Source organism: Amphiura filiformis, chromosome 17 (genome assembly GCF_039555335.1).
Source record: "Amphiura filiformis chromosome 17, Afil_fr2py, whole genome shotgun sequence".
Lineage (NCBI taxonomy): Eukaryota > Metazoa > Echinodermata > Ophiuroidea > Amphilepidida > Amphiuridae > Amphiura > Amphiura filiformis.
In genome coordinates, this window is record NC_092644.1 from 19,458,984 (window position 1) to 19,485,570 (window position 26,587).

At 37.3% G+C, this 26,587-nt stretch overlaps 2 protein-coding genes across 2 annotated transcripts; one reads left to right on the plus strand and one right to left on the minus strand.

Annotated features, from left to right (window-relative positions):
* Window positions 1-415: 415 nt before the first annotated feature.
* LOC140137425 (uncharacterized) lies at window positions 416-12,151 on the plus strand. Its single transcript, XM_072159075.1, has 4 exons — window positions 416-512; window positions 3,735-3,849; window positions 4,147-4,268; window positions 9,505-12,151. Exons 1-4 carry the CDS (start codon window positions 453-455, stop codon window positions 11,110-11,112), a joined length of 1,905 nt encoding a protein of 634 aa, XP_072015176.1. The 5' UTR covers window positions 416-452; the 3' UTR covers window positions 11,113-12,151.
* A 6,320-nt stretch (window positions 12,152-18,471) lies between these two features.
* LOC140138296 (uncharacterized) lies at window positions 18,472-21,588 on the minus strand. Its single transcript, XM_072160208.1, has 3 exons — window positions 21,418-21,588; window positions 19,925-20,084; window positions 18,472-19,047 (listed from the first exon to the last, which is right to left on the minus strand). The coding sequence occupies exons 1-3, from the start codon at window positions 21,542-21,544 to the stop codon at window positions 18,597-18,599; spliced, it is 738 nt and encodes a 245-aa protein (XP_072016309.1). The 5' UTR covers window positions 21,545-21,588; the 3' UTR covers window positions 18,472-18,596.
* Between the last annotated feature and the right edge of the window lie 4,999 nt (window positions 21,589-26,587).

Consider the following 26,587-nt stretch of genomic DNA (forward strand, 5'->3'; position numbering starts at 1 on the left):
GGAAGTGATGTAATGTGAAAGGTGAATGTGTATAATTAATGTTGTGAAAATGTGATTGAAGTAATGGTTTATTAATAGATAATAGCTCCTTGTAAAGGGTTGATGTTCTGTATACTTTCCTAATGGCCACTAAGCTAACCCCAAGATATCACCTTTACATGTAGTTGGTTGTTTTTTCTAGTGTTATTGGTTAAAAGTAAGTACATTTATTGAAATGTTGCAAATAGCAGCTATTGCATTCTACTGCACTTACGATAGTGTTGCACTCTGCCTTCAATTTGTGGGCTATTTTATGTGAGATTATTTGCTTGTGACAATGAGCTGTTGCTGAAAAATGAGATGCTGCTGAAAAAAACAACAACACACGTATGGATGTTCTCAATTTTAGTTTCATGTACCACATCTTTCAGAATGCACATAAGACCAGTAATAACTACTGCTCCACATGCGATATGAAGTTCCCCAACTATAGAGAGCTGAAGCTTCACTACCATTCACAGTCACATATAGAGGTAAGCTTAGACAAAGTCAAAACAATACACAGACCATTCGCCAATTGACAAGTTGGTAAATGTACATTAATCTTGTTCCAGTATCGTTTCTTAATGAGGACCAATCGTTCCAAGGAGTATGACATGTACATACGAAACTGCTACGCACATACCGCATATTTTTGTGGTCTTTTTGGTTAATGCGAAGACACAATGTTCTTATCACATAATGAGAAGGCACGCAGTGCGGGCGAGACATGTATAATTGATTGATCATTCCTCATGTGAGATTTTACAGCATACAAAGCATGAGGACTTTGCCATTTGGTGAATAATCTGTTTCTGAAGTCTATGTGCACTCATAGTGATCTCGTTGGGCCTTATAATATTGTGGATTAATATCAGTAAATTTTAGGTCTTATAATATTGTGGATTAAGGAGGCTGTGTACTCTCAGACATGCATGTAGTAAAAGTGCAATAACTTTGTAATTATTGGCGCAAGACATATAAAAGTATACATTTTATGAAGGCAAGACATCAATAAATCTTAATATAAATACAGATTTGGGGTAAAAACAACAATTATGAAGAAAATCACACAAAAGTGAGTTTTTGGCAATATTTGTTAGGTACATCATAACAAAAAAACACTCTTTCCAAAATATTTTATTTTGTTTTTAGCTCAAACTTGAGGCTCCATTCCAAAAACGTTTTTTAATTTTTTGATATTGGCCTTATTTTTTGAGATATTGACCATATAAGGCATCAAATTGAACTTTTTAAAATTCACAAATGCCTATTTGCACAAAATGATGCCTAAAATCGGAAATAGACCAAAATATAAAAAAAAATGAGAAAACCGTTTCTTGAGTCGATCATGCTTTTTACGATGATCATATTTGCTTACCTATAGATGATGTATTTATTGAGTTATCGTGTACCTAAATTGTCATTTTACCGAGAAAATGAACATTGAAATAATGGCCGTTGAAGTTTAAAGTGGTCACATTTTGCACTTTCATCGAATCTCGCAGGAGAATGCGGCAGTTTTTATTTTTCTACCTTACATTACATAAACATCGGGTAAATCCACGGCCCCTTGAGAAGTTTGAGTGAAATCCATTCATAACTTGATATTTAAATCGGGGGAAAGAACTTGAAACTAGACTTAGCTGTGGTCTAAGACCACGAACACAGCCGTGTTGTGACCCCTTAATGACCTTTGACCCCAAAATATATGAAAACCACATAGACATTGGCTAATGTCAATATATGTGTGCACGTGGCATCACTTTGCCATGTTATTTGTGGCAGAAGGGCATTTTGAAGGTTTTTGTCTCAGACCGGAAGTGACCCCTTAATGACCTTTTACCCCAAATAAAAAAATACCACGTATATATATACTGAGTAACATCAATTCATGTGTGCATGTACCGTCTCTGTGCTATATTTTTCTTGGCTGATAAAGTTTTTTGAAGTTATTTCGTTTTATACCGGAAGTAACCCCTTAATGACCTTTGACCCCAAATCTGTGTACACCCCATAGACACTGGGTAATAACAATGCATGAGTGTAAGTGGCATCACTGTCCTACGTAATTTGTGGGAGAAGATGCAATTTAAAGGTATTTCGTTTTATACCGGAAATGACCCTTTAATGACCTTTGCCCCAAATAAAAAAATACCATATACATTGGGTAAACATAATTCATGTGTGAACATACCATCACTCTCCTATGTTTTTCTTAGCTAATAGAAATTTTTTCAGGTATTTCGTTTTATACCGGAAGTGACCCCTTAATGACCTTTGACCCCAAATCTGTGTACACCCCATAGACACTGGGTAATAACAATGCATGTGTGCAAGTGGCGTCTCTGTCCTACATAATTTGTGGAAGAAGATGCATTTTAAAGGTATTTCTTTTTATACCGGAAGTGACCCCTTAATGAGCTTTGACCCCAAATAAAAAAAATATCACATATACATTGGGTGACTGCAGATCATATGTGAACATACCGTTACTGTCCCATGTTTTACTGAGCTAATAAAAATTTTTGAAGGTTTTTCGTTTTATACCGGAAGTGACCCTTTAATGACCTTTGACCCCAAATCTGTGTACACCTTATAGACACTGGGTAATTACAATGCATGTGTGCAAGTGGCATCTCTGTCCTACGTAATTTGTAGGAGAAGATGCATTTTGAGCTGAAATCACGTTTTTGACCTCTATGACCCCTGCGTGACCTTTGCCCCAACATGTTTCATGTGACATGTAGGGGCACGGTCAATGATCATTGTGACCAAGTTAAGTCAAAATCGATGTAAGCATGTGAGTGCTAGAGCAAATGTAATGGTTGACAGAAGAAAGAAGAAAGAAAGAAAGAAAGAACCTGTAAGAAAAAAGACACAGCCGTGACTAACGTCACGGCTGTGTAAAAACCCACATTTTATCAGCTAAAACGGAGCCATTTGACCACTAGGTTTTTATATTTCCGTGGTGTTTCCATAAGATGCGCCGCGCATGCAGATAAGCGTCGCGTATGGGTAGCGTATTTGTGCGGTAACAAATTGCGCGATACGCAACGCGATGCGTTGTTGCGCGCGTGTACCCTGCTGGTACAACAAAGCTTTTCTTTCCTTTTCAATTTAAAACACGAGTAGAATAGTGAAATAAAATCCTTAAAATATTGCAGTTGGAGTTTACAAATCTGGATTTTCATTCCTTGTATTTATAAAAAACATAACAAAGTACAAACATATCAAAAAAACCAAAATTTTGCGAAAGAAACAATGTCTAGAGTACACAGCTGCCTTAATATCAGTAAATTTTAGGTCTTATAATATTGCGGATTAATATCAATAAATTTTATTTCGAGATCTGTCTTGTGACAACTCCCCAGAAATATCATAACTTATTATTTAATTTACAAAAAAAAACCTCCTCATCAGAATAAAATGATTTTGAACACCGCACTATTCAGGTCAAAACTTTTTGATGGCTTGATGTTTTCAGTGGCTGTGTGGAGGGAATTTACCCCGGAAAAAATTTGAGCTTTGCCACCCCTCTTTAGAAGAAAATGCTATTGAACATCGCACTATTTGGGGCCAAATTTGCCAAATGTTTGGAACATCCTGGTGCCACCACTGTATATTTCAGTTGTAAAAATCCATTTACATACCACCTGTTGCAGTTCTGTAGCAAATACACAATGAATATACAACATTATTATGGTAATTTTCAGAATGCACAAGCAAAGTTGGAGAAGATAGGGCAGCCGTCCAAAACCCAGCAGAGTGATGAGGGCGTGACACAGATGGATGCGACTGGAGATAAACCAACTGGCAGAACTGAAAATGGTAAGAGACTGTCATTGTGATACAATTGCCATGTGATGCAAATAAGATCTGGTATACATTCGTAGCGATAGGTATAAAGGCTAAGACCAAAATGAAAACATTTTCTTTCTACAAATAGGAAAGAGTGAACATTTTTAAATGTTCACTAAATGTTGGTTAAAACCAACCCAAAGTGTTGATTTTGGGTATTGATTCTTTGATTGGATTGATCAATCCATTTATGAATGGATTGATTGATGAGCAATCATTGATCAATCTGATATATTCAAAACTACTTTGCTTATATTGTATTTTCAGGTATGGAGCTGATCATCCCAGTGTATGGCTACTTCTGCAGAGCATGTACAAAGTTTTACAACGGTGATAAGGTCACCAGAGAACACCATAGCATCAACCCGGACCACATCAAGAATGTCAAGGTAAAAGAATTGGGATGGGGAGGCTATTCCATTTGAAATCCATGCTCCTCTGTGGAAGATTTAGCTAAAATGTTCCACAGAGGGAGTATGGGTTTCAAATATAATATACAATTGGGCAACTTCTATTTGAAATACTCACTCCAGTTGTAGCAGATATAGGTAAAGCTATGTACAGGGGAAGTATGGGTTTCAAAATAATTAAACCTAGGTACCCAATTCCATTTGAAAAACATACTCCCACTGTGGAAGACTTTTATTTATTCTTCCACAGGGGTATGGTGGATTTCAAGTGGAATAACCCAGTGATGTTGGATATTTTTTCTTGCATTTTTCCATCATTTTTTTCCCATCATGACAGACACAGCATTTTCATCTGTTTGTGATTAATGGTTCTCTGTATATGTAGGCTTTGATTTCCCTGTGGCATGCTTGAACACAGGCGTGTAAGGGGTATGGACTTTTGTGAGCCTCAGTGCACGTCAAAACAAAAGGATATGGCGAATTTCAAAAAATTAAAATTATTTGATATAAGAAGGACATTCCCCGTATTCAGAATCCAATTCGATATGTCTGATGTGCTCTCAGTCCCACAAGATATACTGTGCAAACATTGCTATCCGATTCCTTAATAAAAGCTTACTAAAGTTGAACCTCAAGTCCCTGGCATACTTGGTTGCAAAGTATAGAACTTTTTATATTTTATAATTTTCTTATGTTTTTTGCTCCTTAATTTTGCTTATTTGTCAATTTTATCATTGCCAACTTTGGTCTGATTGGATCAGATCGTGTCTCAAACACTCATTCTTTGTGCAGACAGTAGGCTGTTCCAGTTGAAATCCATACACCCCCTATATGGAAGACATGATGACCTTAGTCTTCCACACAGGGAGTGTTGATTTCAAATGGTGGTTACCTGAATTAGTGACTCCATTTAAAATCTACACTCCCTTTATTTTATTTATTATTTGTATTAACGGCATCTTTATAGAGGGTAGCCCAGATCAGTGAACAAAGCACTGCTTTCCACTGGGGCCCTCTTTACATATTAAAATACAAAGTTATAAAAGAATATACAAATATTGAAAAATAAAATTTCCTTAATCTTAAATTACAAAGCACTTAAAATACCAAGAAAAACTGTAGAAATTGCACTTTTGTAAATTGCATGCAAAACAATAAAATAAAGTCTGCACAAAAAGTAACGCATAGCTGCCACAAACACGCCTACAGTTCCAGAACCAAATAGCTGCTCCCACAATATCCCAACATAAAAAGGAAGGACGATTCACCCACGCAGCACTCCGATGCCCAATCTATCTAACTCGATTCAACATCATGAACACAGCAGCGCCTCGCTAGCAAAATCCCCGTACTCAAAAGCTGCAGCTGTCCGTATGGAATCGAAGCAAGCACAACTCCCAAAAGCACTACTACGCTGTCAATATTGAACAAAATCCGACAAATGGGACACCAAAACGCACACAAGTAAACCACCCCCCTCTCCACGCCGAAACATCCCGAAAACAACTACTAGCTCCGAAGCCACAGGCGCACCTATAACAGCCGCGCCACTTCCCGTGCAGACTATACATGTACATTGGATCATAATTTAAAATCAAATGAGCATAAAATGTAGGTACAACAAAATTGATAAAATTGCATTTATATATAAATAGATTGCAGGAGTACAATGATAAAAAATATATTTATTACAAAAACTTAGCACAGCAAAATCCAAATGTTACTAGTACAAAATAAACCTGGGTGTGATTCACTCATGAAAGCCATCGGACATCCCACAATTGCACAAAGACACAGGAGGCGCCGCACATGACCGACTCAAAACGTAGAGTGCTACCATTGGCTTTCGTAGTGAATCAAGCTAAAGCCTATTAAATTAAACAAGGACACATAACCATCAAATTTACCATCACAATCTTACTTAGAACCAAAATGTGACTTAAAATTATTTAATTTAAATAAATACAAAGAAATGCAAATGTAATTGGCTTCACCAGTAAGGGTAGTACATGAACGCACAGATGAACCCCTACACAAATGTCATGTAAGTATAAGAAACCCACACTAATCAAGCAAAAAACCCACCCAAGAGCCATGCAACACTTACTAAATCATGCAAAACTTTAAATAAGTAGAAGTAAAGTTCTACATAACTCAGCAAGCACCCCACAGCTCTGGGGCAACACTCCACTCAACCACCGTGATGCTCCACAACCTATACACAGAATGCAAAAATTCCTCAGTGTGCACATGCAGTACATTAATGGTGAAGTACATGTTGGGCATAAAGCCAAAACATAATAATCAAATAATCCAATAAGATAATCAATAAATCAATACAATAATAGACCCAGTCCCAGAAAACAAAAAAACATGATACAAACCAGCTTAAGGGTGGTCTGAACCCTGGAATTATGGAAACTTTCGGGCTTCATAACTGCTAAATTATTAGTCTAAAGAATATAAAAGTATACATTTTAGACTGGAAATGACTTGCTGAATTCATCTGTGAGGTCAATTTGGGCCAAAATGCTCATTTTGGAGAAAATCCCCCAAAAGCGGGTTTTTGGCCCAAATTTTTTAGTAGTAACGTAAAAAAAAATTGTTTGGCCAAAAAATTTTTTTTATTAATTTTTAAAAACTAGATAAAAATATCTAGGGAACGTTTTTTTATTTTTTGAATTTTGACCAACTTTGAGAAATTTGCACCAAAAATGGTCAAAAAATGCAAAATTTTCAAAAAAATCATAAAAAAGCCTGATTTTCGCCCAAATTTCAAATATTTTTGGTGAAGTTGGTCAAAATTCAAAAAAATGAAAAAACGGTCCCAGATATTTTTATCTAGTTTTTAAAATTAATAAAAAATTTTTTGGCCAAACAATTTTTTTGTTACGCTTACTAAAAAATTTGGGCCAAAAACCCGCTTTTTGGGATTTTCTCCAAAATGAGCATTTTGGCCCAAATTGACCTCACAGATGAATTCATCAAGTCATTTCCATTCTAAAATGTATACTTTTATATTCTTTAGACTAATAATTTAGCAGTTATGAGGCCCGAAAGTTTTCATAATTCCAGGGTTCAGACCAACCTTAATTGAGGATGTGGGCTTTGAGCATTTTTTTGAATATGTGAATATTGGGCGAGTTTTTAACCTGTGCTGGAAGCTGGTTCCACAAGTAAGCTCCCGAGTTCTGAAAGGTACGCTTGCCCCAATTGGTTCTACTACGACCAACACGGATGTTGATTGTGTCATGCAATCGTGTTCCATAACCATGGGACTTCATGCGATCATGGATGTTTTGTACCAAGTACTCGGGGGCTGACTTGTTGATACACCTGTACATCAAAATACATTTAAAATAATTTGCACGCTGATCAACCTTCATCCAATTTAGTTCACCATAGATTTCACTAACATGTTTATCCCTAACTTTACATCCCAATGTGAGTCTTGCAGCACGATTTTGAAGCACTTGGATTTTGTTAATAAGCTTATCAGCAGCACCTACATATATTGGACAGCAGTAGTCAATGTGGGGGAGAATGATTGCATTATACAACATGGTCATTGTTTTCTGATCTATATAATACCTCAGGCGTCTTAGAATGCCAGTCTTTTGCGAGATCTTATTTGCAGTTTTTTTAACATGGGTATTCCATTTCAAATGTGAGTCAAACCACATGCCTAAGTGTATGGGCGACCAAGATCTTCTTTTAAAGAGGGTGTATGGATTTCAAAAGGAATAGCCCAGTCCCAACAGGCTACCTGCTGATTATGAAGTAGATGTAGTACCATCTGTCACTGTCCAGCAGCAGTTAGGTCTTCAAATATTTTTGAAGACATTTTTAACAATGTGTGTGTTTTTGGAGTAGTGGCGGATCTAGAGCAGTCAGAAAGGGGGGGGGGGGGCAATTTTAGAAGAAAACAATCAAATGTAAAAAATGCCCCCTGAGAAGAAAGAAACTTTTGCAAAATAAAGATTTAATTAAAGCGATTTGGTGGACCATTTTGGCACTATTAATGTGTAAAATTTTAGTTTAAAAATGCCGAAAATTTGTGAAATGAGCAGTCCATGGAGTCTTTTGTGGACGGCAAGTTTTCCCAATTATGGTAGGCCTATAAATTGTGTTAAACATAAATTGGGAAATGTCGAAAACAGAAGTGAAAGTGGCCATTTGTTTACCAACTACGCAGGGGATGTACCCCCTTCAGAACTTGGAAAATTTTGTAAAATGAAGACCCAATTGAATCGAAAGTTTAAGTTTGAACAGTTGAAAAATCATCCGAAAATGACGGTCCATGAACCCTTTTGTTGTCACGTTTTTGTTTTCCCTATTATTGTAGGCCTATAAATTATGTGAAATATAAGGCCTAAATTGGCAAATGTCAAAAGCAGAAGCGAAAATGGCCACTTGTTTATCCACTACGCATGGGGTATCTGAGGGCGATGTTCCCTCCTGAGAGGGAAAATTTTGCAAAATTAAAGTCCCCGAACTCAATTTGAAAAATTTCAAACTGACACTATTACAAGTCTTGAGACTCGCAATTGATGCTGACAAAATGTGCTGGGCCCTGCATATCGGGCTGAATATTTTCGTCTCAGATATCGGGAGTAGGTCCTAAATGCCAAAAGCCGAGAATAAATGCACAATATCGGGTGTTTCTCTATATTCAAATCTTGCAATATTTGAACACGTACGTTTTCAAGATTTTATACGCGTTAGACTTTTAGACTTTGAATTTGAAGGGGTCCGCAAAGTGCCTGAACGCGTAAATACACATGTTTTGTGCGTTAAAGTAAACCCTGCCCTCTGCTACTCGCCAAGTCACAAAATAATTAGCTCTCCAGACTTTTACTTGCACCTCTTGTTGTTCTGTGCACTCTGTACATTTACCCATTTGTGAGCATTTATTTAGGATTTGTAGCAGCAAAGATAACTTTTTGGGGCATGGTCCATGGCATAATATTGTGGGGTGATGCTTTTTAAAAAGAAGAATTGTATAACCATTTTTCTCATCCCAAGTCAATGAAATCATCTCAACTTTTTATCCATCAGAATAAAGATTTCCATATCAGTGGAATGCCAGCTGTTGTCTCATGGTCCCTGTGGAATATTAGGACTGAGAGTTATTGATTGAAATGTTTGAATACTTTAGAAAGAAAACTTAATTTTAAGTAACATGCGTGGTTTCTTTTTAATGTTTCCTTTGTAGATTTATTATACGAAAGTGAAACAGGCCGAGGAAGAAGCAAAAGCATCTCAGACTGCAGATGGGAGAAAAGAAGAGGAGAAAGGCAACAAACAAGTACAGCCTCATAGCGACACATCAAAGACTGCAAAGAAAGCCATCATCAAAGATGCTTCATCTGGTAGCAGTAAGATCCAAACAAATAGCATCTCAAAGAAAGACTCCAATATGGCATCTAAGGATGCAGAGGATAAAAGCGCCAAATCTATTCAAGGAAACACTGCCAAGTCCAAAAGTAATCAAGTCGTAGATCTTACAGAATCTGATGACGTTGTTGAGGTCGAGCCAGAATCTAAGAACATAGCCCAAAAGAAAATAGAAATACCTTCGCTTGATGACGGGAAATGTGCGCGTAGTCGGGTGTATTTAAGAAAGACAAAGAAAATCAATACCGATTCAATCAAGACAGCCGTCCAGACTGTAACATCTAACATCAAAGCTCAACCACATGCAGAGGTAAAAGGTCAAGGTCAAACACAGGTCAAAGGTCAGAATAAGAAATTGGACAATGAAAAGTGTGAGAATGTTAAAGGTGGTAGTGGTAAAGATGAAAATGTGTGTTTGATAAAATCGAGTGATACAGAAGTACAATCAAGTAAAAGAAAAAATGAAAATACATGTGGAGCAGAAACTGAAAAGAAAGAGGCAGACAGGAAAAATAGTGCCAAAGAAAGTATCTCGGAAAAGAGACGAAGTCCTTCCAGAAGCAGGAGTGAAACACCGAGAGATGAAAGAAAATCTGATAGGTCGTCTACAGAGAGAAGATCTGATAGGTCGTCTGCGGAGAGAAAAGACAGAAGTTTGTCTCGAAGTAGACATGAGAAAGATGGTACTAGAGATTCTAGAACAGATAGCGAAAAGGGGAGGTCAACTCCATCAAGAGACTCCAAATCATCCAGAAGTTCTGAAAGAAGAGAAGGCTGTGATAAAGATAGTCGGAGAAGCAGAAGTTCGGAGAGAAGAGAGCGCAATGATAAAGATAGTCAGAGTAGCTTATCCCGGGGTAAAGATACAAAGTCATCAAGTTCTGAAAGAAGAGAAGGCAGTGATCGAGAAAGTAGAAGCTGCTCATCACAGGGTAAAGACTCATCACAGGGAAGTTCTGAAAGAAGAGACGGCTGTGATAAAGATAGTCGGAGAAGCAGAAGTTCGGAGAGAAGAGGACGCAGTGGTAATGATAGTCGGAGAAGCTTATCCCGGGGTAAAGATACAAAGTCTTCTAGTTCTGAAAGAAGAGAAGGCAGTGATCGAGAAAGTAGAAGAAGTTCATCACGGGGAAAAGACTCGCCTTCAAGAAGGAGCAGAGAACGTTCAGAAAGGAGAAGAACCCCTCCTGTAAGTTCAAGGAATGCTATGAGAAGAGATGGCAGGTCGACTAGGCCAGAATCTTTGAGATGGAGTCAACCAAATATGGATGATATGGTGGCTATTGATGAAATTGCAGGATCGGGAGACGATGACAAGGATGGTGTACAGGAAATTAGGGGCTCGGATGAGGAAGGGGAGGTTGATGAGAAAGCCATGGAAGCGATGATGGGTAGTATGGGGATGGACTGGCAGGTGGTCTCATAAGCAAGGTTTTAGCCAGTCCACCTGTCGTTTTGGACGGGCAGTTTGCTCCTAGGACAGGCAAGATGTGAATGCCTCTAGGAGATGCTAAATTCTAAAAATAATGCAGGGGTGTGAGAGTTCAGCTTTTTAGCTGATTTCAGCTTTTTTTATTGCCAAAATTTATCCGTTTTCTTTTATTTTCAGCCCATATTTGGCGATTTTACCCTTATTTTACGCTGTTTTTCAGCTATTTTAGTAATTTTCCTCTTCTCTTGTCTGAGGCCTCTCACACCCCTGATAATGCTTGAATAAGTTCTGTGAACTCAAAACAAGACCAGACTAATAAATCAAGGCTATAGCAATAGCTTTATGAATTGAATGAACCTCCAGAAGTTGCAGAGGTCTGGTTTATGTTTTCAAGCTCAAATTTTGGACATCTAGTTTTGGTAAAAATGACGGTCACTTGTCAAATCCTAGCTAAGGCCCTGCTCGTAAATTGAGGATACCAATGCTGTGCAGAAAGGTCAATAACAAATTCTTTCCTCTGCTGTGTGCAAATTAAGGAAAGAAGAATGACCAAATTATATTCCTGCCAAGATTTCTGGTGGTTTGTAGATAAATTATTGATTCAAGATATGGTGCCAAATTCAACACCCCAAGTTAGTGTAGTCTGCCAAGATTTCTGGTAGTCTGTAGATAACTATTTGATTCAAGGTATATGGTGTCAAATTCAACACCCCAAGTTAGTGTAGTCTGCCAAGATTTCTGGTGGTCTGTAGATAAATATTTGATTCTAGATATGGTGCCAAATTCAACACCCTTCAATTGCTGTCACTGTACTGATGCGATGGCGAATGTTTCCAAACATACCTCTGAGTAACTGCATTTGTGTTCATGACCAGTAGTAGCAAGGTGCTATTATTAACAAAAGTGTTTTTGTTGTTATTTAAAGACATATGTGTTAACTTTTTTTATAGTAAATACTGTTATCATAAAGGGGTTGTGTGTCATTAAGCAAGGTCAGTTTTTGTGATTTTTCTGTTGCAGACATATTTTTGTATATTTATGTAAAAAAACAACAACATTGAAGTTGACCCAAATTTTCCCACACAGAATTGCTATGACTTTTGTGGTGAATTCTAGAAAAGAAAATTATGAAAAATTCAAGCTGATTACATCACACACAACCCCCTTAGTCATCAGTCATAACTGCAGTGGACTACTCCAGTTGAAATCCATACACTATTACACCCCTTATGGAAGACATGAGCTTAATCTCTGACACAAGGGGTGTAGATTTCAAATGGAGTCACCCATTCAGGTAACTCCATTTGAAATTCACATCCCCTGTGTGGGAGATTAAGTACATGTGGATTTCAACTGGAATAGCCCAATACTGCCTTGCCCAAGTAAAGGACAGTATTGGTAATGTGTACATGTTGTGACCCATTTAGGTATCGGACCGTTTAGGTATCACCCATTGTGTTTGCGGATTAAACTGGGATCATTTGTGCATGGATGCGGTATTATTCCATTGAACACAATGGGTGATATACCTAGATGAAGACACAAACCCAAATGATACAATACCTAAATGATTTGTAACATATATGTATGAAAGAAATTAATTTTGATCATCACCCTCCCCCCTGAAGGAAAATGATTGAATTTTCACAATTTGTTTGGTATGTATCTTGAAAGGGAGGAGGATGACATATGCATTGTACATGTGGGGAAATGAATAGACAGAAATTAAAGACAGAATTAAAAAGACTAGATCGCGTAAAAGGAAGGTTTCTCTGGTGCCGATCGAAGAAAAGGAATCACACAAAATGACGAAAAATTTCTTACTTTTACAAGGCAAAAGGCAACTTTTCTAGGCATGGTGCCTTTGGGACAGAAAGTTTCTAACTAAAAAGACACTTGTAACAGACCGTGCTCAAATTTGATTGACATCAGAGGCAGTGGCGGCGCCACGGGGGGGCATGGGGGGGCAAATGCCCCCAGTCAGAACTCTTGCCCCCGAAAAACCCAAAATTACGAAAAATTCCACTTTTTACGGTAATTTTGCACAAACTTTGTTGATTTTGCCCCCCCTGAAAAAAATTTCCTGGGGCCATCACTGATCAGAGGCACACTAGTCTTTTAGTTCTGTCTTCAATTATAAAGGTGCTAATTGTAGACAAAATCAGGTCAGTTGTCATTAACTGAGAAAATAATGTTTTGATAATCTTGCCCAATTAATAAAATAATGTATTTGATCCGATCAAGTAAAATCATCAGGAGATTGGGCTATTCTAGTTGAAATACACACACCCCTGTGGATGACATGACCTTCCACACAGGGAGTGTGAATTTCAAATAGGGTTACCTGAATAGGTGACTCCATTTGAAATCTATACCCCCTGTGTGGGAGATTAAGGCCATGCCTTCCTCAGCGGGTATATTTTGTGTGATTTGCAACTGGAATATCCCGTTGCTGTGAAAGTCAATAACTACAGAACTGTTTAATAATCAATTATAATTTGATGTAAATATTAATAGTGCCATCAAAAATTGACATAAGAAACCCAGGATATTTGAAAACAGCAGGTAAATGAGCTCATCTTAATTTAATAGTTTGTCTCAAAGCCCTTCCCAAGTTAAAAGCGTAATGCAGAATGTGTTTTTTAGGGTTTTTTTTTTACTTAATTTTTTATCTGTGGGACAAGCTTTTTAACAAGAATAGACCACCTTTTCATCTCTCCAGGTTTTACTTTCGTCAAGATGAAGAATTTTATTGAGATTTACGATTTAGGCTATTTTGAGGTCTGACGATGTCAGACGTGAGATTTTTGTGTGGTGGATTTGAAAAAAAATTAAACAGCCAACTAAATCCAGCTGAAATAACGTGCAAACAACAGGCAATTTTATTAATATGCATGGGGGCTTTGAAGCGAACTATTAAATTAAGATGGCCTAATTTGTACACAACTTATGCAACATTTTTCTCGTGTTAAAAATGCCAGTGAATATTGCTACTCACTCGTTTTACATCCTCGATATATATATTTTTTATTATGTTCAATAGTTTTCTTCTTGATAATATCAAATTTATGGGAAATTAAGAAATTATGCCATAAAAATTAAACGATTACTATGCAGTGATAATTTTAGATTGAGGGGTGGAGAAAGAGGGTCGTATCTGCAATAGCTGCCCTATAGACATTTGACAATTTCTGCATATTATATTGCGCACATTTCAAAATAAGTCACCTGGCAGCTATTGCAGATGGGTGCTGAGCACTGCTCAACCAAGTCATAGATTTTTAAGATGATTGTAATTCAATTTTTCAGTAAATCCCATAAGCCTTTGCGAGTACACCTGAGAACTTGTCATTTGATGTCACAGCGACTTGCAATCAGTAATGATGTTTGATAAACGATGTGCGGATCGGCACAGATCGGCGTGACGTCAAATGACGAGTTCTCAGGTGTACTCGCAAAGACGTATGGGATTTACCGAAAAGGTGAATTTATTGAGGACATCAATTTAGAGTGGTTTGCAATTACAACGATAAGACAATTTTGTCTGTTCAGGTTTAATTAAATTATGATACAAAGATACACTTGAAACTAAAGACAAGCGCAAAAGTTGGTCTTTTATCTCAACATTTTACTCGTTCATTCTTGAACAAAAATTGTACAAGTCTGCTAGCATTCAGTTAAAATAACTTGGACTATAATCCGCAATGTCATAAATGTCATCGTGGATTATGATCCAAGTTATTATATTAAGACCCGCTGATTATGAGCTGATGACTGTAGTTGCTGAGTTCCTTAAGGGGTTGGTCACTCACCTTTGAACAGTATTTTTTGTGGGGCCTGAGAGCACATCAGACATACCAAATTGCATTCTGAATACAAGGAATGTCCTGATATCAAATAATTTAGATTTTTTTTGTAATTTGCGATATAATACAAATTTTATGGCAAATTATTAAAAATGTATATTTTTGATATTTAACAGTTCTTGAAGTAAAATGATATTTGCTTAAAATGGATGTAGCTGGGAGGAAAACCAGACGATCATTTGAAAATTTTGACTTATTTGTTGATATACATTTTTACAAATATACAAAATGTGTATCTTCAATACGAAAGATCAACATTTCCAAATGATCATCGGCTTTTCTTCCTAACTATCTAGTACATATCAGTAGATTTATGAATTTTACTTCGAGGACTGTTAAATATGAAAAATACAAAAAATGTAAATTTTCAATAATTTGCCATAGTATGTTTTATTTTGCCAATTTAAAAAAATCTCAACTACTTGATATCAGAAGGACATTCCTCGTATTCAGAATGCAGTTTGATATGTCTGATCCCACAAAAAATACTGTCAAATGTTGCTTCCCGATCCCTTAACAGTGGATCATTTTAAAATAAACAATGATTTTGGTGACATTTTATGAACAAGTTGGTATTGTTGTAAGACAACTTTGTCTAACAATCTTAATGAGAAATTTTTTATTCGCTGTTTGTTTTATGTAATCCCTTGACAGCCTGAAAGTGTTGTTATAGGAATTACACAAGTCATGAAAATTATTATATTGTCTAATAATTACAGATTGTGATTTTTTTTTGTTGTGCGTATTTTGAAAATATTTATATCAATGTCTGTAGTAATACAAACATTCCATTACAGAAACCAATGGGTGACAATTAGTTTGAAATACACTCAATAAAATTGAAAGATCTGAATGTGATCACAGTCTTTATTTGCATTTTTACTTTTTCTTGTGTAGCCATGTTCACAGCCTTCTAATTTTCTCCCATACCAGCACTTGAATCCTATCGCTACTTTTGGGCTCGTCAAGCCATGAGGACCACAGACTGCGGCTACTTATAATCATGCGTAAGTTGAACAACCGAACTCGGGTTGAACCTTCAATCCCGTAGGGCAAAACTTCGTTTTGGCGGTACATAGACTCAACCTGAGTTTGGTTTTCAGCATACACATGGTCATTAGTACTTAGTAGCTGTAATATTATGTGGCCCTCACTGACTTGGCAAGCCGTCCGGAAATAGTTCAAGCCGGGAAGGAAATCTTAGAAGGACTTGAACAAGGCTAGTTCTTGTGATGCGACCACTTGTGTTTTTCAGTGCCATGGGACTTCAGTAGAGAAGATATCTCACACTTCCCACAATGCATTTCTACCATTTCAATTTTCTTTACTGAATTGCTATCTAGTGCAACATGGGTCAATCATAGTGACAAAAAGTACCTCAATGAATAGAGCAACATCTAGATCTGGCAAAATATGTGTATTTCTTGAATATCAAGCCATGTTTAGCCAGGCTATTCTCAACATGAAAACAAAGGGAACATGTACAAAGTAATGGGAGTGTCATTTGATGTAATGAGGTGATGCATCATGTTGCAAAGGATTTTGGGAAGGGTAAAATATCTTCTCCAAGACTTTGGTAATCATCTGATTTCCAGTTGGCTAATCCATTTAAAATACTCACACCCCAGTGGAAGATTACACTGTCATTTTAATTCCAAGTTAAACCTTTAATAATCCAACTGGAGATATTTGCCAGTTTTATGTAACATTCCAGGTGGAAACTGGAAATTTATAAAATGATTTTACCCAATTTTGCCGCAAATAAGAATGATTTTGTTTGGGAATTCCAAAATCTTGCACACCTTTTCCACTTTATGTGGATAAAACATTTGGATCTGGAATTATTTAAACTGCTGAATTTGGTTTGAATTACGAAATCTTCCTCAGTAGGGTGAGGATTTCAAGTGGATCTGCCCAATGTTAAAGTTTGTTCGGCTTATAATAGGCGAAAAAATAGACTCCTATGTATTGATATTTGCTGTCGAAGTTATGTAATAATCAGATTAACTACCATAGCAATAGATGAATACAATTTTTGAATAGATCACCCTGCACTACAAGCAGGTTGCACTCATCACCACATGTCTGCAATCATAGATTGAATACAATACTGCTCTTTTTAATGATACTAATCTTACAGCTGCGAGTGATTAGCATTTCTTTGACATCTATGGTTCAATGCATAGGTACAGTGTGAATGTTGTAGTGCAGGGCGATCTATTCAAAATTTATATTAATCTATTGCTATGGTAATAATTAATCCTGTTACATCATCACTTCTACGGCGAATAGAATGGTGTGCAGGCAGTTGGGGGTAGCACTTGCGCTAGTTGCACTCTGGGTAATGTGAATTTACTCGAGCGCGAGTTGGGAATTTATTGACATGCGCAGTTTATTGACATGCGCAGTAACAAAAGCTGAATAATTTTTGCCTAAATATAAGCAGAACAAACTTATGATGCTGTTAAAAAAATTCCAATAAATAAGTTGGATTAATTTTTTTTGAGTGGTGGTGCTGTAAGTTGAAAATGATCATAAATCAATTGGACTGGTGTTATCAATTATTAAAAATATAAATTTTTGGCATTTAATTAACAGTCCTTGAAGTTAACTTAATAAATCTAATGATACGTACTTAAAAGTGTATATAGTGTAGCTGGGAGGAAACGCTGTCCATTATTTTTAGGTGTTTTGGGGGAAAAATGTATATCTTTAATACAAAAGCTCAAATTTTTCAAGTGATGGATGGCTTTTCCTCCCAGCTTATAAAGTTTACTACGAGGACTGGGGAAATATCAAAAATATAAATTTTTAATAATTTGCCATAAAATTTGAATTATATCACGATTTTTTTTTAAATCAAATTATTTGATATCAGAAAGACATTCCTCGTGTTCAGAATGTAATTTGGTGCATCTGTGCAACTGTTGCTTTCCAATTCATTATAAGTCTCTTTTCTATAAAACCCATATATAAATAGTCATAATTGCTAAGCTCAGTCCAAAATCCCGCAATTATAGCAACTGTGCACAAGTGTGGTGGGGTTCATGAATACACTGGGGGTCATAGAATTTTTATACCAAAAAGTGGGGGTCCTTGTACTAAAATAGTGGGGGGGGGGGGTTATAAAATTGGACTGGTGACATAAATTTTTCATGAGCTACATGCGCATTTTTTTCACTTTCAATCAAAATGTGTGCACAATCTTTAGTTATATTACTAAATTTGCTCGCGCTCCCCACATGTTCTTTAGACATTGATCAAAATTTTCAGTTTTGGGGCGCTCCATGCCTTTACAATGAATAATTTGTGTCTGTGGACAGAAGGGGGAATGGGAGTCAACCTAAAATGTTCAACCTGTGATATATACAGTGGCGGCGCTACGGGGGGCATTTTCTTGCCCCCAGTTTTGAGGCAAAAACACCAAATTGTGTATATTTCCACCTTTTGCAGCAATTTTGCATAAAATTTGTTGACTTTGCCCCCCCACGGAAAAAATTCCTGGTGCCGCCACTGGATATATATTCATCACCTCTCACAGAATTAACCCTAAACAGTATTCTGATGCATGCCACGATTATTACTATTTGAATTTCCCGCCTTTATTCTAAGTCATAATTTAGAGTCTGAATTGCCGTTGTCATGTGATTTTACATTGCTATCATTGTGTCCATCTCTATTGCCGACCCCACCATTATCGCTACCACCACCAGTGGAAGGCGGTGGTGGTCCACCGCCGCCTTCCTTACCACCATCATCGCCCTTTTTGAATCGATTTGCTATATGAGCAGCTCCGACGCCTGTTGCTCCAGCACCAAGTCCAGCAGCTACATAAGTACCTGTAGCAAATCCAGCAGCACCAATACTTTGAGCAGCAGCAATGGCACTGCCAGCAGCCACATTTCCTGCTGCGGACATCATTCCAGCAGCGAAAGATCCAGCAGCAACTCCAGCTGCTGTGAAGCCTATGGCTGGTAAAATTACAACAGCTCCTATGCCAGTAGCGGCAATTCCAACTGTTGCGGCGGCGCCTCCTATCGCCAGGTTGCGTACCAATTGATCTCTGTATAAAATAGAAAAATATACAATTTAAAGGCGCATTTAATATGGATGCATGTGCGTGTATTCCATGGGAGAACAGAGAGGATTTTGCTCCAAAGGGTCAATTTTGTCCAATTTAATTTCGTCCAAAAGGTATTTAGTCCGAAGCCTTCGTTTGTCCGAAAATGCTGACCATTAGGCTACTCGAATGGTTATTGTTCGAAAGATTTAAATTCGCCCTCCAAAAGATTTGTTTATTATACTATTCCGACGAGGCATTTATTTGTAGTCTGGAAATGGTATACGAGTCATAACTCCGAAAGCGAAATCCCTTCTGCGTGATAGGGCCTATTTACTGACAAACTAAACACGCTAAACGACTCTTTGGAGCAAAAACACGTTAATTGTCATTTTCGGAGCAATTAATGAAATGATTACCTTTCTGAGTAAAAAACCGTCGGAGAAATGACCGTTCGGGTCAAAGACCATTCGGAATAAATTAGGCCTTCTTTCGGGGAATTCCGGAAACCGTCAAGTTGTCTTGGATGATGTTTCATCCGGGGTTTCATCCTCAAGTGTTCCGGTCATTTCAGATTTACAGGGCTGTCAGTGTCAACTTTTTGGAATTGCTTGGCGTGAGACAGAGGCGTACCGGGATTTGCCGACTCCAATGTTCATTTTGTAGCATGATTATTTGAGCCACGGCGCCGAGACAGTGAAAAGCGGGGGGTAGGAGTAACAAATTATTCATGACGATGCGTGAGATTTTACTCATTTTGCGTGAGATTTACTAACTAAGCGTGAGATTATACTACCTTGGCGTGAGACCGTGAGAAAGTGCCCCAATGCGTGAGACTCACGGCCAATGCGTGAGAGTTGACAGCCCTGGATTTATCTACCTGTTAGTAGGAGCACCACCCGAATTCCCAAGGTCGGCATCGGGGTCGACAGCTGGATTCACATGGTTGTTGCTTGGTTTTTCAGGGCCGTTGCTTGGTTTTTCAGGGCCGTTGCTTGGTTTTTTAGGGCCGTTGCTTGATTTTTCAGGGTCGTCATGATCTGAATAATAAAGAAGAACTAATGTTGATGCAAAAATTGTGGATGAAAAGTGTAAGATGCGAAATTAATTATCTAATTCTCATGTTTTTGTTTTTCGGCGGAGGTTAGGGCCTACATTTATTTTTAAAAGAAAAAGGCAATAGCAGTATCCTTAACACCTAGAATGTGCCCGAAGCATAATGGAAGAGGCCACTGGCGTACGTGTAGGTTTTATTACTTGCCAAGGACACATTAGGGGTGGTGCAATACTTATGTGCACCCCGGTCTGGTGAATTATAGGGGGGTGGGGGCAAAGATTTTTTGGCGGGTCAAAAGGGGAGGCAAGCGATTTTTGGCACAGATATTTTTGACACCATTTCTATATATTACGTCCTAAAAAGGTGTCGGAAAACGCTAGGAACACATTCAAATATGCAAAATTTCCTGCTGCACTCGCATTATATGATAAGACAATTTAAGGTTTTAAATTCGGGTTCCCCAAAATCTTGCATGTGTAAGGGGGGGGCAAAGAATTTTGGCACATCAAAAGGGGGGCAAATGTTTTTGGCACGTCAAAGGGGGGCAAAGATTTTTGGCACGGCCAGAGGGGGGGGTAAGCGATTTTGGCAGACCATTTTGAAAATTCACCACCCCGGGGTAGGCCTACACATATTGCACATTATTGCACAGCCCTTACTCGTCTGTGGCTGAAAAAGGACACTGAAACACACTCACTTAGAAGGCTCTTAGATATATTATATTCGTAAGTAACATGATTTTGAAAGTTTCCCGCTGTTTATATAGGCCTACTTATAACGTTTTTCATACCATTTTCTCACGGATCGGTATGTGTATGTTAATTATTAAGATGCGAAAATAATGCAATTGCCATTAGGCCTACATGCTGTCTACTGAAGATAGAACGCGAAATACTTAAAAATTATTTTCACACTCCCCGCTCCCTTATTCATTGCATCCCGCTCCCTTATTCAATGCATCCCCGCTCCCCTTATTCAATGTTGAATGGTGAAAAATAGTGGAAAGTTGTTTAGCTCAATCTGTGCTCCAACACTGTTTCGGGGGGAGGGGGAGAGGAGTAAACAAATACATAACATGACCTATGAAACCTATCATGTATTTTCAGCGTCATGTTCAATTCACAGTAATTTGATGATTTGATCTTTCAAACACCATCTGTCCCAACGATTTTCGCACAAAATTGCAGGTGCGCCATAGCGAACGTTTACGGTATCATAGGTCTAAATCAGAGGCTAGCAATTTTGACATGACCTACTACATAAGGACTAAGTACACGTTAAACCAACTAACGTAGACTATAGTAGTACATACATACCTCCTAAAACACTCATGTTTCTTCTAAAATGTTTGGTTCCTCTGAAACATGTTGAATTTGGTAGATATGAAACTTTTATTTTGTTCAAAAGTTGCCGTTGACACAATAATATTGACGACATTTGCATTATTTATTGCACTAAAGCTTGCAAATAACCTGGACGGATGTCCAGGAAATTTATTCTAAAAATAGAATAACCTTTGAACAGTTAGCGGTACTCTGCGTGCACGGTTTAACAGTCTCTTGTACCAGCGGCCAGGTAAACGGTAAACGTGACAAACAGTGCAGGTTAGTGAACTGTGCCAGCCCTCTAGGTAATCTCTCTGGAAGTCACCTTTTTTGTACCGTCGATAAGCAGCTGTTAGAGTTACTGGGTTGAATTGCTAATAAAAATGTAAAAACAAAATCTAATAGTAATCTACAACACATTTTGTTGGTCTATGAAAGAGATAATAAACTTTCAGAAAAGATGAGAAAAAACGTTTTTATTGCGGCACCGTCTATTTTATTTATTTGTTTATCTAATAACCATATTTAAGCAGGGCAACCTACTCAACAAATAATTACAAAATTGATTTTCATTAGAACCCTGAGACACACATTATGAAAACCAGATCAAATTAGTACAACACTGAAGTAGTTTCGTGATAAACCAGAAAGTAAAATCATTAAACTGGTACAACAAGTTTGTAACTTAAAACATTGTTCATCCAGTAGAATAAGTTATAGTCGGTCTCATAATGGTACACGTATACGCATTGACGTGTTTTGGAGTTTCTGAAGCTTAGGCAAAAAAAAAAAATTGTTGTGTTGCCCTCCCAAGCCTAAAATCTGGTAGTTTTTTTTTTTTTTAGTAACTCAACCATTTGATACCTACTATTTCACAGTAACATGAGTGAAGAGAGGCATATGCATAATATTGGCTGTATTTTCTACCCAATGTTGAATATTTTATTGAAATATTAATATTAAGACCCTTCACAATTAATTCTTAGTTTACTATTTAAATATTTAAAAAAAGGCATAAGGTAACTTAATTATTAGTTATTTATTACTTATTATTTTCTTCATTTTGAAACGAGTGGTCACAGCCCAATATCAACATCCTGCATGGTACATTTTGGCACTGCAGAATGCAGATCATATTGCAATTATGGTTGATTTTATACATTGATAATAATATGTGTTATTTGTTTGTTCAGGATTCATGATCAAAGTAAGAAAGTAGCAAATTAATGTAACAAAAATGTCATTTAACAGAGAAAATGACAGATAAAAATCAAATAATTAAATATTTTGCATTCTCAATTTTTGATGCGAGCAGGAAATAGGAAACTCAAAATCAATTGTGAAGGGCCTAACATCCATGTTGTTGGGATTCAATGAGCAAGTCCTACTATCCAATTAAAGTCCTGGCTTGGGGCACAATCTTTTTAGTGAACGTCAGGGATCCGGGAATAGGCTTGGGGGTACATGTATGATTTTAAAAAATCATTTGTTAAAAAAATTATTCCAAAAAAAAATTAAAAAAAACAAAAACAAAAAACCCGGGCCCAGATTTTTTCGCGATTTTGACCCGGCCGCGGAGGGCAACACAACATTTTTTTTTTTTGGCCTAAAATTTTAAAATTAAATTAATTACACTGCATGCAGCTTGGTCAAAATGTGTGATAGGGCCTAATAGTGTTGTAAATAGCAATCAGTGAACTTCTTGGGACAAATTGATTAACTCTTCTCATGACTGCAAGACTTATCTCCCAGCTATATTCAGTAGCACAATGCATCTCACAGCTATCTTCATTAGATAGCACAATACATCACACAGCTTTCTTCAGTAGATAGCACAATACATCACACAGCTTTCTTCAGTAGATAGCACAATACATCACACAGCTTTCTTCAGTAGATAGCACAATCCATCTCACAGGTATCTTCAGTTGATAGCACAATCCATCACACAGCTTTCTTCAGTAGATAGCACAATCCATCACACAGCTTTCTTCAGTAGATAGCACAATACATCTCACAGCTATCTTCAGTAGATAGCACAATACATCTCACGAGCTATCTTCAGTAGATAGCACAATCCATCTCACAGCTTTCTTCATTAGATAACACAATCCATCTCACAGCTATCTTCAGTAGATAGCACAATACATATCACAGGTATCTTCAGTTGATAGCACAATACATCTCACCAGCTATCTTCAGTAGATAGCACAAATACATCTCACAGCTTTCTTCATTAGATAGCACAATACATCACACAGCTTTCTTCAGTAGATGGCATAATCCATCTCACAGTTATCTTCAGTAGATAGCACAATCCATCTCATAGCTATCTTCAGTAGATAACACAATACATCTCACAGCTATCTTCAGTAGATAGCACAATCCATCACACAGCTTTCTTCAGTAGATAGCACAACACATCTCACAGCTATCTTTATTAGATAGCACAATACATCTCACAGCTATCTTCAGTAGATAGCACAATCCCTCTCACAGCTATCTTCAGTAGATAGCACAATCCATCACACAGCTTTCTTCAGTAGATAGCACAACACATCTCACAGCTATCTTCAGTAGATAGCACAATACATCTCACAGCTATCTTCAGTAGATAGCACAATCCCTCTCACAGCTATCTTCAGTAGATAGCACAATACATCTCACAGCTTTCTTCAGTAGATAGCACAATACATCTCACAGCTATCTTCAGTAGATAGCACAATCCATCTCACAGCTATCTTTAATAGACAGCACAATCCATCTCACAGCTATCTTCAGTAGATAGCACAATCCATCTCACCAGCTATCTTCAGTAGATAGCATAATCCATCTCACAGCTATCTTTAGTAAATAGCACAATATATCTTACCAGCTATCTTCAGTAGATAACATAATCCATCCCAAAATAGATTTAAATAGATTTAAATCAACAAAATTGATTCTTCTGATTTGTTTTAAATCAAGCAAATCGCCAACCCTCTGACCTACAGCATCCTTCCAAAGACCCAGTCTTATGCATCTAATTTGGAACATTCCATTTGAATTCCATACACCCCATGTGGACGACATGACCTTAATCTTCCACACAGGGAGTGTGAATTTCAAATGGAATAGCACAATTCAGGCAAGTTAAAACAGGCGAGTCAAAAAAAACAGTCAAGACACTTACAGCAATTCTTTTGTTATTAGTATTTTAATGGTCTTCATTTTAGTCACCATATTACCTGCATCTTGTAGATTCAGTAGATGGAACAATCCATCTCACAGCTATCTTCAGTAGATATCACAATCCATCTCATAGCTATCTTAGTAGATAGCACAATACATCTCACAGCTATCTTCAGTAGATAGCACAATACATCTCACCAGCTATCTTCAGTAGATAGCACAATCCATCTCACAGCTTTCTTCATTAGATAGCACAATACATCACACAGCTTTCTTCAGTAGATGGCACAATACATATCACAGCTATCTTCAGTAGATAGCACAATCCATCTCACAGCTTTCTTCATTAGATAGCACAATCCATCTCACAGCTATCTTCAGTAGATGGCACAATACATCTCACAGCTATCTTCAGTAGATAGCACAATCCCTCTCACAGCTATCTTCAGTAGATAGCACAATACATCACACAGCTTTCTTCATTAGATAGCACAATACATCACACAGCTTTCTTCAGTAGATGGCACAATACATCACACAGCTTTCTTCATTAGATAGCACAATACATCACACAGCTTTCTTCAGTAGATAGCACAATACATCACACAGCTTTCTTCAGTAGATAGCACAATACATCACACAGCTTTCTTCAGTAGATATCACAATCCATCTCACAGGTATCTTCAGTTGATAGCACAATCCATCACACAGCTTTCTTCAGTAGATAGCACAATACATCTCACAGCTATCTTCAGTAGATAGCACAATACATCTCACGAGCTATCTTCAGTAGATAGCACAATCCATCTCACAGCTTTCTTCATTAGATAACACAATCCATCTCACAGCTATCTTCAGTAGATAGCACAATACATATCACAGGTATCTTCAGTTGATAGCACAATACATCTCACCAGCTATCTTCAGTAGATAGCACAATCCATCTCACAGCTATCTTCAGTAGATAGCACAATCCATCTGACAGGTATCTTCAGTAGATAGCACAATACATCACACAGCTTTCTTCATTAGATAGCACAATACATCACACAGCTTTATTCAGTAGATGGTATAATCCATCTCACAGCTATCTTCAGTAGATAGCACAATACATATCACAGCTATCTTCAGTAGATAGCACAATACATCACACAGCTATCTTCAGTAGATAGCACAATCCATCTCACAGTTATCTTCAGTTGATAGCACAATACATCTCACAGCTTTCTTCATTAGATAGCACAATACATCACACAGCTTTCTTCAGTAGATGGCATAATCCATCTCACAGTTATCTTCAGTAGATAGCACAATACATCACCAGCTATCTTCAGTAGATAGCACAATACATCTCAGTTATCTTAGTAGATAGCACAATACATCTCACAGCTATCTTCAGTAGATAGCACAATCCATCTCACCAGCTATCTTCAGTAGATAGCATAATCCATCTCACAGCTATCTTTAGTAAATAGCACAATATATCTTACCAGCTATCTTCAGTAGATAGCATAATCCATCCCAAAATAGATTAAAATAGATTTAAATTAACAAAATTGATTCTTCTGATTTGTTTTAAATCAAGCAAATCGCCAACCCTCTGACCTACAGCATCCTTCCAAAGACCCAGTCTGATGCATCTAATTTGGACCATTCCATTTGAATTCCATACACCCCATGTGGACGACATGACCTTAATCTTCCACACAGGGAGTGTGAATTTCAAATGGAATAGCACAATTCAGGCAAGTTAAAACAGGCGAGTCAAAAAAAACAGTCAAGACACTTACAGCAATTCTTTTGTTATTAGTATTTTAATGGTCTTCATTTTAGTAACCATATTACCTGCATACAAGCAAGTCTCAAATTTGACAGTTATATTGAAAGATTTATATATGTCCTAAAGAGTGGTTACGAGTTCAATGCAAATAGCCTGTTTCCCAAGCCGTCGTTTTATCTTTTCAGTTTCTGTTTCCGTATCCGTAATAGT

What these genes read in the sequence shown, in the direction of transcription:
- LOC140137425 (XM_072159075.1), top strand. Translation starts at nt 453, where the DNA reads ATGAAGTTCCCCAACTATAGAGAGCTGAAGCTTCACTACCATTCACAG. An exon ending in ATTCACAGTCACATATAGAG is followed by an intron (nt 513 to 3,734) that starts GTAAGCTTAGAC and finishes GGTAATTTTCAG; the next exon opens with AATGCACAAGCAAAGTTGGA. An exon ending in ACCACATCAAGAATGTCAAG is followed by an intron (nt 4,269 to 9,504) that starts GTAAAAGAATTG and finishes TTTCCTTTGTAG; the next exon opens with ATTTATTATACGAAAGTGAA.
- LOC140138296 (XM_072160208.1), bottom strand. Translation starts at nt 21,544, where the DNA reads ATGCAAATGTCGTCAATATTATTGTGTCAACGGCAACTTTTGAACAAA. An exon ending in AAACATGAGTGTTTTAGGAG is followed by an intron (nt 20,085 to 21,417) that starts GTATGTATGTAC and finishes TTTATTATTCAG; the next exon opens with ATCATGACGACCCTGAAAAA. An exon ending in GGTGGTGCTCCTACTAACAG is followed by an intron (nt 19,048 to 19,924) that starts GTAGATAAATCC and finishes TATTTTATACAG; the next exon opens with AGATCAATTGGTACGCAACC.